The sequence below is a fragment of the Saccostrea cucullata genome, unplaced genomic scaffold (genome assembly GCF_032062105.1).
Source record: "Saccostrea cucullata isolate Sc308-1 unplaced genomic scaffold, CSIRO_AGI_Scuc_v1 ctg10083, whole genome shotgun sequence".
Taxonomy (NCBI): Eukaryota; Metazoa; Mollusca; class Bivalvia; order Ostreida; family Ostreidae; genus Saccostrea; species Saccostrea cuccullata.
The window spans coordinates 1-11,488 of NW_026924848.1; the positions used below are offsets into that span (position 1 = coordinate 1).

Genomic DNA, 11,488 nt, shown 5'->3' on the forward strand with positions numbered 1-11,488 from the left:
ATGTAGCTTCAGAACAAAACATTTAAAAGTACAACCTTCTATATTGAAATAAACATTCATTCTACCGGAAAAAAGTTCCGGGACACGTGTGCTCAGTCTTTTACCTCCTTCGTTTGTGGACTTAATACATTGGGCCGTAAATGAGCAAGAGCAATTCATAGAACTTTAATAAATGGTTTCATGTAAGCTGAATTTACAAAACTTTATTAAGCCACACATTTTATACATCTAAAACAAAAGAATTTATATAGTCACTAACCTTTTTTTTTATTTCAGTAAATGGCCAATAAAAATGCATACCCCTGTAATTATTCTATACTAAATGTATATACCCGGTAGTCTATTAAATATATTTAAGAAATTCTACAAAATATTCTTTATTACTGTTCTTTAAATAAGACAATCATTAGTTGCATGACTTCAAAATTAATTTACGGAGCAGTTTTATTTGTTTATCTATGAACGGTGTCCATGTCACTCTTACGAATCGTCGGAGCTTGAGCAGATTCGTGTTTACCTGGCATATCTCTGAGGTTTTTATCCACCGAGCCCACGAACTCCAAAGTACTCCGCTTATCCTCGTACTTCTTAAAGAAAGCCCCTCCATGACTGGCGGTGTCTTTGGTGTACCAGTACCTCCCACATTTTGATCGATAGTAAATTCTCCCCTTATACTTCTTTACTTCCATTGCTTCCTTTTTGATTTTTTTCAACATTTTACTTCCGTCGGGGTCATCATCATCTACATGTATGAGAACACAAAGTCATACATTTCTTTCAGACAAAGTATACTGACAGGCATTAGACATTTTCTTTTTAGCAATTCTAATACATATACAGTTTAAAATAATTTTATGCAACACAGATTAACATGCATATTTGCATTCAAGTTAACGTAAAAATCATATTTGAGGGATCCAAAATCTGTACATGGTTTAAATGAACAGTAACTAAAGTGACTAAAAGTTTTTTTCTTTTTTTCTTTCTTTTTTTTTTTTTTTTTTTTTTTTTTTTTTTTTTTTGAAAGAGTTTCATGAAGTTAATAAATACTCAAATTTATTTTTTTTTTAACATTTTCCTCGTGAAGATAAGCGGTTTTTGTTAAACATTTGAAGACACAGATGGCATTCTGAACATACTTACCATCATCGTTTCCACTTCCATCCCCACCGCCCTGCAAAGTCTCGTTCCGATATTCGCCAAAATCATTCCAAGGGCAGATTGATGGGTTTAGGTCTTTTGCCCGAAGGAAACTTTCTTGAGCCCTTGAGTCATTTCCATTAACTATGTCGCATTTGCTTGATCCAAGATATGCCACTGTTAATGTATCGCAGTAACGTATTGCCTCATGAAAGCAATTCGAAGCCATCGAAATATCATCATTTTTGTAGTAGATATCGCCGAGGCAATAATTGCACCACGGGTACCATGGCTCTCCTCGTTCCCCATTTGATTTTCCAACATTTATGGCTTTCTCAAAATGAGGACGTGCGTTATCAGTTCTACTTTGATTGTACAAGTCCAATCCAAGCTGAAAAAAGGCTTCTGCGCAGTTGGGAAATTCTTTAATAGTTTCTTTGAGAAGATATTCAGCACGAGTTTTGTTGCCAGATATCCTCTCCAACTGTGCTTCAGCTACGTATTTTCTTGGTGGTGAAGTTACTCTTACAGCCTTTCCGAAATCTGCTTTCGCTTTGTCTACTTCTCCTATTATATTGTAAGCACGGCCACGCCAGGTCAGAGCTGTATAATCATTTGGATATTGTGTCAGATACTGAGTAAAATATTGTACTGAACCAGCCTTGTTGCAGCTAGAAAATGTTGAAATTGCTTGAGACAATCCTGACATTATTTCATCCGTATTTTCCGATATCAAAATGGAAATCCCCTATTTTCCAAATATAAATCTAGCCAAAAATAAAGACAACGAAGTCAATTTTAAGGTAATAATCAATACCATTTTTAAAAAGCTATCAATGACGGGCACTGAAGGTAAAGAATTGAAAGCAATGAAGCATGAGAAAATTGCATAAACAGAACTCGTATCTCTAAATCTGTAATCTGGTTGCCTTAATTAAAAAATCCGTAATTTTGAAAATGAAAGAAGGGACCCAAGCAAACTAGATCTATAACTTATCAATAACTAACATACCAAAGGGCAGCTCGATATCTGCAAGTGTTAGGTAGAAAAAAGTAATTCATTGTTGCAAGTTCACATGCATGAATCAATTGTTGATGGGAAAGGGAAGAAGGGGTAAAATTAATGCATATATATTTTCTACGGGACGTATTTGTGTCCACAGAACTAGACAAAGTGTTTGATTTGCCTGATTACAGATATACATATTGTATCTATTTTTGCAATTGGCCCTGGTTTTCTATACAATAGCTAGGATATCAAGAAACATCTCTGGGAAATCTATAGATACCGCGATAGTTGATTCCATGTTGGCATTAGCAGTGTAATCATTTTCAATTTTAGGTAGAAAATTAATTACCGACAACAATGGTTTTTGACTGTTCATGATTTATATCAGAAAATTAAAAATAATCAATTAAGTCAGAGATCTTGAAACATAAATAAATAAAAACAGTCTATATTTGACACTTAAAAAGATGAGTTTTAAGATGTTTTTTTAAAAGTGTTCAAAGATGGGCATAAAAGCAGATTTGGAGGTAAAGAGTTCCAGAGGGATGCAGCGGCCACGTCAAAACGTCTATTCCCATAAGTTGATGTTCGACAGTGCGGTCTTTGCAGTGACAGCTTGTTTGCTGATCTAAGGGAACGACCATGTTGATATATATATATATATATATATATATGGTGATGAGCTCTGTATTCTGGTGCTATATTGTTTATTGCTTTGTAAGTATAAATAAGAATTTTGTAATGGATGCGTTTTTCAATGTGATCATTAATAAGCAGTTGTAGTGTATATATTTTACTTTATTACATACTTAGTAATAAATACAGGATTTTTGCATATGCGATATGGCTGACGTCACAATAGCCGTATCAGCCGTGCAGGGCTGATATGGATCAATATCACACCCCTAGTAAATTAAACGTCAAAAAACAGTACTTGTGATCATAAACATATTTTGGAGGTAACATAATTCTCTTAGTTTTAACTTTTTGAATGTAATGATAATCTAACTGATAAATGACAGATTATTTTGAAATTACGGATTGAGGACATTTGAAATAGAAGTACATGTAGAAACAAACCGAAACTGTATGAGACAATAGACTTTGTACATTTTAAGAAGTCCGTGCATGATTATTTACATTTTCTTCTCAACTTCATGTGCTCTGTTTTATTTTTTTTTATTACTAAGTATGTAATAAATATAATAAAACACACCCTTTTCCACATCACATCCCGTATCAGCCCTCGACCAATATCAGCCCGCGGGAATTCGGCCTTCGGCCCTCTGGCTGATGTTGGTGTCTCGGGCTAATACAGGATGTGATATGGAAAAGGGTATGTATTATTCTCTATTTAATTTAATTTGCTTAGTTGGCTCTGCCCAATATTATGAAGAAAAATATCGCTGGCGAGATTCGCTAACTATATTCATTTTTAAGACAGACATTTTGATTCATTATAAAATGCTTGGATGAATTCACAAAATTACTTTGCAATTACATTTGCTTGACTGTATAAATGAAACAGGCAAGCGTTGCTCAATGGTTCGATACTTCATGGGAGAAATCAGGACTGAATTTTCGAAACCCTATTGGCCTCCTCCTGGTTACAGCTCTTACATGTATAATGTATGTCAGATAGACCTATCATGCTTTGAAAAAAAAATGTTTAATTTGCAGATCGATGCATTTAGTGAAAAGAGGGAAATGGATACAGATATATATGTAGGGGAAGTATGTAAAGACCAAACTATCCTTCCATTTTCTTCGCTAATATTGGATTTATCATGCAGAATCCGACTTGTATGTTTGCAATACATTGTCCAGTGGTACATGTACGACCATAGTTTAAAATACTAACTCGTATATTATTAATGTATAAAATATGTATTTTAAAGTTGGTTTAAGTAATCCTAACTTTAATCTTGCTTTTTCCAACCTTAAATATTGTGATAGCTACGAAAACCTAATGAGCTCATTTTCGTATAGGTAAAAAAAATAAATTTTCCACAATATAACGCGTAACTTTCGCGAATAAAAGCGTAAATTTCGCGTTATAACGCGAAACTTTCGCGATATACCGCGTACCTTTCGCGAAATAACGCGAAACTTTCGCGAATAAACGCGTAACCTTCGCTTTATAACGCGAAACCTTCGCTATTTTACCAACAATTTTCTTTAGTCTCTACTTTTTTTTTTTATTTTGTCATTAAGTTTATTTTCATTACAATGATAAACAAAAGGCTATTTTGATCTTGGACCATCACAAGATAAATTTTAAGCTTTCTTGCTATTGAATCCATCACAATTTGTCTTTATCAACGCTGTTCAAACAATTTTATAAACGTTTATGCGAGTTTTCCAAAAGTTAAACTTCAAGATTATTAATTTCGGGGAAAATCACCCCTTTCTGGCGTCTTTTTTTTTTTTTTTTTTTTTTTGCACTCTCTAGAGAATTTGAAATAATTTTATAGAGATCAAGATCTCAGAAATTTGACAAAATGAGGTTTTGTCCCACCGCATTTGTGAAAATTGGATAGCAGATTTTCATTTGTCTCCGTTGGTTTCACTGTGGAAATACGATATCCTATTTTGAGGTTGCACCACTTCTGTCATTCCATTGCTTACGAAAACATTGACAATTCAAAGTGTACAAACTCTGCTGTATAGCTTCATAGTTTTTATTTATGGCTAGTCCACGAACTTCTCTACAACCCAATATATAAATATTGGAGAAAATCTAGAGACCCCTCCTCCTCAATAAATTTGTAATTAACAATATCCAATTACAATTGTTATTTAAATGGCATCATATGACCCGTTAAGCTCATGAAATTATACATTGTTCATTCACTTTTAAGTTATGTTTCTACAGTGTATAATTTTTTGTCCAAAATGATTGATTTCTTAATTTACTAGTGGTACAATTGTAGTAAATATTACTGATTAAAAAAAACAGCTTGAAAAAAAAAAATGTCAAGTGGAGATTTTCCTTAAAAAATAATAAGTCTAAAGAATTTAACAATTTAAAAACATGTACAAGAAAGTAAAATTCATTTTATCTATTCAATGGTAAGGGTTTAAAACAAAAAAAATATTTTGATGACTAATCTATCCTATTCTCGCATCATTTCTCCAGTACATCTTCTGAGGAAATGATATTTTATAAATAAGTTCCTGAGAGTTCCCGTCTGTGTTTATGTTCTTATCTGTCAGTCAAGATCAAGGTTCCTAAAAAACATTACTATATGCATATTATTTCGCGAAATAACTCGAAAGTTTCGCGTTATAACGCGAAAGTTACGCGTTTATTTGCGAAAGTTTCGCGTTATATCGCGAAAGTTTCCCGTAATATTGCGAAAGTTATGTGTTATATCGCGAAAGTTACGCGTTTTATCGCGAAAGTTGCGCGTTATATCGCGAAAGTTACAGTTACACGTTTTATCGCGAAAGTAACGCGTTATATCGCGAAAGTTTCGAGTTATAACGCGAAAGTTACGCGTTTTAAATCGAAAGTTACTCGTTTATTCGCGAAAGTTTCGCGTTATATCGCGAAAGGTTCGCGATATAACGCGAAAATTTTATTTTTTTTACCTACGAAAATGAGCTCATTGGGCTTTCGTAGATAGCATTTCATACGGACATATGATAAAAACTAGAGGTACTGTGAGCAATGAGCTCACTAAATGATACCCCCGCCTCCCATATGGTTATAATGGCAAAGCCCATGTTTTGCTGTGGCCGGGAAACCCAAAATATGTGTCGGATCAAAAAGTAAAATAGGAGGTGCAATATGTAATAAAGATTCGCAGTAATGATAAGGCTGTTCGAATGCTTAAAATGCCTTGCAAATATACTTATTATTCCGAGCTTGATTTTAAATTTAATATGTAATTTTTGTTTGAAATGCAGACAACTTGAGATAATAGTTTAATCAGGTATATTTTTAAAGCATTTATGTGATGTCACGTGACTGTGTTCATCACGTGACGGAGATTTTTAATATTCCTTATTGTTGCATAAAAATCGCTTCGGCACAAGTGCAAAATAAAAATATTGTGCAAAGTTTGTTACACAGATCAATTCATCGTGATCTCTAGTACATAGAAAGTGCTGGGGGCAGGTGTAATGTTTACTCGTTTAGAAAATATTTTACGAAAAATTAAACTTACCTACAAGAGAAGGGTGATTTTCCACTCTTTATCGCGATTTAAACAAAAATGGATAAACTACGCACAATCCCCCAGCAATATTCAGTTACAGGACATACTTCTCTTGTATATTCACATAGAATATCTTCAATTAGTCCTTGTTTATCACTTGTGCCTGTCCAATATAAACACGATTCATAAATTCTAACTCTGTCTACGGACATGTAAGGGGAGCGTTTCACACATAATATTTGCTATTGTTTGAATATATGAATATCCGACAACCAAAAGGAACAAGGATATCTAAATTTCAATGTACAACATCATAACAGCACACTCGAGCATAGAAAATTATCCTTACACTTGAATTAAACAACAAATCCCGAAAACAAATCTATATGCCATGTAAAAATTATCACGCTTTCCCCGTCATGCCAGCTCAAGTATGCAGTGACTTGACGTCATATTCTATTATGACGTCATATCTAAGTAGTTCAGAGAAGTTACTACGGTTTAAACAGTTAGATATTTTACGGGCAGCCTTATCCTAGCTGCGTTCTGTGAAAGTTTCATTTAATTTCACCCAGCACTTTTCAAGCGGGGGGTATAAAAAAGATATTTTACATTTAACAGATTAAACACACCTGATGAAATATAAACAATAACAGCTCGTGCCCTGTTTACAGAAAACAGCTAATATAAATACCTTTCACGAGTGTGTTTAGTTTGTAAAACAATGCACAAATCACTGAGCACGGACTGACAATACTGGTAAGTTGGCTTTGCTTTCTCATACTTCTACTCTGAATTTTCTAGATTATAGTTTTAATATTTTTCATTATTCCATTTTTTTAAGTATTAAGGATAATTAAAATTAATTTGTGAAAGTGCAAGGATGTGTCAATCAAACACGTCCCGAAATTCGTAGTTTCAATAATGTCCAGGTAAAGTAAGTTTATTTATTATATTTCCACATGACAAGCTATGGCAACACATAAATCATGACATATAGACATTTTGAGAAAATATCAATTTCAAATCTGTATCCAAGTCCCTTTAATGCATCGTCGGAAATTACCTATGAGGCAAGAAAGCGAGAACGACCTTTGGTTCCAACGATGACTTTAAAGCCGAAATTTCAACTTTAAAATTGGCAATTCTAACTTGGATTTTCTAACTTCAAACTTGGTCATTTCAATTTTAAACTTGGTTTTGCAAGTTATATAGCCTAATGACTTTTCCAGCTTTAAACTTGGTAATTCCAACTTTAACTGTAATCTTGCCTTTTCTTATTTTAAGCCAAGATTAAAATTGGAAAAGCCAACTTTAAGATTAGAATTTTAAAACGTTGATTTCTAATTTAGGAATTCACCCTAATGTAGGGAAGTTGTCAAACTTTAAAGATAAAAAAGCCCAGATTTAAGTTGGTATTGTCAACTTTTTAGTAAAACTACTTATTTTTTAAAAAAGTGAAAACTTTTATTTACTAGTACTCTTACACTACAGTTTACTTAGTATGGTACTTTTTTGTTCGGGAAGGATCAAACTCCATGATGAAGGTCCCGGAATTAAATATCTTGATCTTGGTACCCAAATAGACGGACGGACATGGCAAAAACTCTATATCCTCCAGTCCTCAATTACGAGGACATAAAAACAAGACCATTTTTATTTTCTAAATAGTTTTTATTTACGTAGTACCAGAACAAAAAATTAAAAGTACAACCTTTTATTTTAATGGAAACATTCATTCTAATGAAAAGATGAATAAAAGTGCCGGACACGTGTGCATAGTGTTTGTGAACAAGTACATGCATGTACTAGTATACAATGGTCCATGATTTAGCAAGAACAAAGCGTTACACTTCCATTATATGGTTAAGGTGCATTTCGAAAACTTTTTAAAGACACACATGTTATACGACTATTGTATAAAACGATTTCAAAGAATTTATATAGATAAGTCACCAATTTTTTTTTCCTTAAATGGCCAATAAACATGCATAATAATTCTATGCCATATAAATTATATGATTTATTCAAGAAATTCAACAAAATATTCATTAAAACTGTTCTATAAATATAAGACAACGAAGCAGTTTGATTTCATGTGTTTATCTATTAGCTGTGTCCATGTCATTCTTAAGAATTGTCTGAACAGGAATAGATTCGTGTTTACGTTCCATATCTTTAAAGTTTTTATCCACCGAGCCTACAAACTCCAGAGTATTCCGCTTATCCTCGTACTTTTAAAGATAAGCCCCTGCATGACCTGCCGTGTCTTTGGTGTACCAGAACTTCCCACATTTAGGTTGATAGTAATTCTGTCCTCCATACTTCTTCACACCCGGTGCTTCATTTTTTATATTTTTCCATTTTTCATTTCCATCCTCCCTGTCATCATCATCTATGAAAATAGGAAATCAAATCTTTCCTCAAGACGGACAAGTATACAGGTTTTGTGTCAATTCTCAAAATTTAAGATGTATTTTGAGAAACGGTGTGTAAATTAAAAAGAAAAAAGAACAGGTCTTGAATTCAATTAAGTTATAAATGTATGTCTCATGAAGTTTATTAGATGTTAAAACCAAAATTTAGATTAAAAAAAAAATTCATTGATATGATGCACTGAAAAATCATATGTCCCTTTGTAAGAACATTTAATAGATTGTGGCAACGCACTTTGAAATTTTTTTTTCAAAGTGCGTTAAAATTGGGACAAAATCAACGCACTTTGAAAAAATTTTCAAAGTGCATCAAGAGTGTACATCAACATTTTTACCATATGGACATTTAACGCACTTTGAAAAAATATGTATGAAAAAAAAATTCCAGACTTAGATATTAGTAATTGAGAGAATCAATTTTTAATAATTATATCTTTCGAAAAACGTTTTAATTTACATGTATTGATTAACGCTCATCGAGAACAAGGGGAAGATGAGTATATAAAATGTCTCTCAGACCAACTCTTTTTTTACTCAGGTAGCAAATTGAAAGTGGACACCCCCCCCCCCCAAGATAAGCCCCAATTTTTAATTCCTTTGCAAAACATGTGTGTGACTACCCCTCCCGCGCCACCGGTACTGATGCCTATGCTGTACCCAAATATTATGTATTTGCATAACCGGTGTGACGTTGAAAACTTTCAGTAAATTTTTGTTTATATTAAATGAATGCAAACTGGAAAAAATTAAGTACACAAAAAATTTAAGAGAGAAAGAATTTTCAAAGTATTGAAAAATAAAAAACGCCCACTTTCACATCCTGAAGTGACCTTATCACTGAAAAGTTATCCAACAGGTTCAATTATTTATCATACCTAAGATTTTCAAGAATATTGACCAAGCCATACACATTTTTTCAAAGTGCGTTAATATGGTCGATATCAACGCACTTTGAAAAGAAATTTTATTTTTTCAAAGTGCGTTGACTTGGTCCCAAATTTAACGCACTTTGAATTTTTTTTTTCAAATTGCGTAATTTTTCAAAGTGCGTTGTAACAATGGATAATAAATCCATTCATAACAAGGGCACCGGAAAGTGGAGCAAAAAGCGTATTTATAAATCAAAATAGCATACGACATCGATTCCTATGGAACACCGTCACTGCCTTATAGCAGAACACAATAATTGCATTGCGTCAACCTTCCATTACATTATGTCAACTCTTTACGACATTAACCCACAATACTATTGCATTATGTTAACCTTTCATTATATTATGTCAACTCTTTATGACATTAACCCACATTACTATTGCATTATGTCAACCTTCCATTACATTATGACAACTCTTTATGACATTAACCCACAATTCTATTGCATTGTATCAACCTTCCATTACATTATGTCAACTCTTGATGACATTAGCCCACACTACCCTTGCATCGAGTCAACTTTCCTTTACATTATGTCAACTCTTTATAACATTTACACATAGTACAATCATATTTTGTCAACTTGCATTTCGTTATGTTTACTGTTCATGACATTTAATTAAACAACAATTACATTGTGTCAAGCTTTCATTACATTATGTCAATTCTTTATGATATTAACTCACACTACTATTGAATCGTGTCAACCTTCCATTACATTATGTCAATTCTTTATGTACCAAAATCGTACCATTATTTCGACACCAATTTACATTATGTAAATATATTATATATATATAAAATCAACACTGTATTACATTAGGTAGATGTATTCATACATAATACAGACGCTCTTTATATTGAAGTTGGTAGTACATTTATGTGATGCGAATATAGTAAATACACTACGTCAATATTTATAACGTGATATTAATATTATGTCTTATATGTTATGCCAATCCCCCATTCCATGATATGAAAAGACCATCTTAGTTTTTATTAACTGATGTGAAAAGCTCATGTCATACTGTGCGCACTCTTCTACATTATGTCGATTCACTATTACGTTATACGAACACGGGTATCCTCGGCCTTTATATGAGCATAACGTATTTTCCGCGTTCTGCAAGCACTAAAATTGGCGGGAGAGAAAACTGTCGTAGAAGAAATTCTCAGCGATTTTTGAATGGCATCTTTAATAAAAACATTAAGCGACAAATGATTGACAATCTTGAAACGTGCAAAGCCTTAACACCGCGACTGTGAATTAAAGTCACGTTTACTTTAATCTGATAATTAAATAATCAAATATTATGAGTCGTGCAGCAATTTTTTTTCTTTTTCTTTTTTGGATAAAAGTTTTGAACTTCTGATCTTACTAAGAACATTGTCATAAGATTTTAATCAGTCTTTAACTTTCCTTTTTTTAAAGTGTAAACACATCGTATACATGTAACACACGTGCACTGGTGGGTTGGGTTGGATGGAAGGGGGGGGGGAAGGGGCAGAAATCCCGCCCTACCATCTTTAGTGACCAAAATATACATGAAATTAATAAATTTATTGGTTTTAATTTGTAGGACAATTACATTAGTTTCACATTAAGTTTAGTTGAATAAAGTTGAAAACTTTTTTTCTATAAAACTATATAACCTGAGAGCTTCTCTGCTTTCCTTTTTGGTCTCCAACTATATACCGTCCCCCTTCCTTGTTCAAGATTCCCATATCCGCCACTGATATGTGCCCATGCATGCTTACTAAGGCATATTCAATTGATTTAGATGAGGGACTGGTAGATTTTTGTAATA

The 11,488-nt window shown here is 33.0% G+C and overlaps 1 protein-coding gene across 1 annotated transcript; it reads right to left on the minus strand.

The window, feature by feature from the left end:
* Positions 1-6: 6 nt before the first annotated feature.
* LOC134267433 (uncharacterized) lies at positions 7-1,907 on the minus strand. Its single transcript, XM_062749646.1, has 2 exons — positions 1,144-1,907; positions 7-742 (listed from the first exon to the last, which is right to left on the minus strand). The coding sequence occupies exons 1-2, from the start codon at positions 1,847-1,849 to the stop codon at positions 453-455; spliced, it is 996 nt and encodes a 331-aa protein (XP_062605630.1). The 5' UTR covers positions 1,850-1,907; the 3' UTR covers positions 7-452.
* Between the last annotated feature and the right edge of the window lie 9,581 nt (positions 1,908-11,488).

What these genes read in the sequence shown, in the direction of transcription:
- LOC134267433 (XM_062749646.1), bottom strand. Translation starts at nt 1,849, where the DNA reads ATGTCAGGATTGTCTCAAGCAATTTCAACATTTTCTAGCTGCAACAAG. An exon ending in TGGAAGTGGAAACGATGATG is followed by an intron (nt 743 to 1,143) that starts GTAAGTATGTTC and finishes TCATACATGTAG; the next exon opens with ATGATGATGACCCCGACGGA.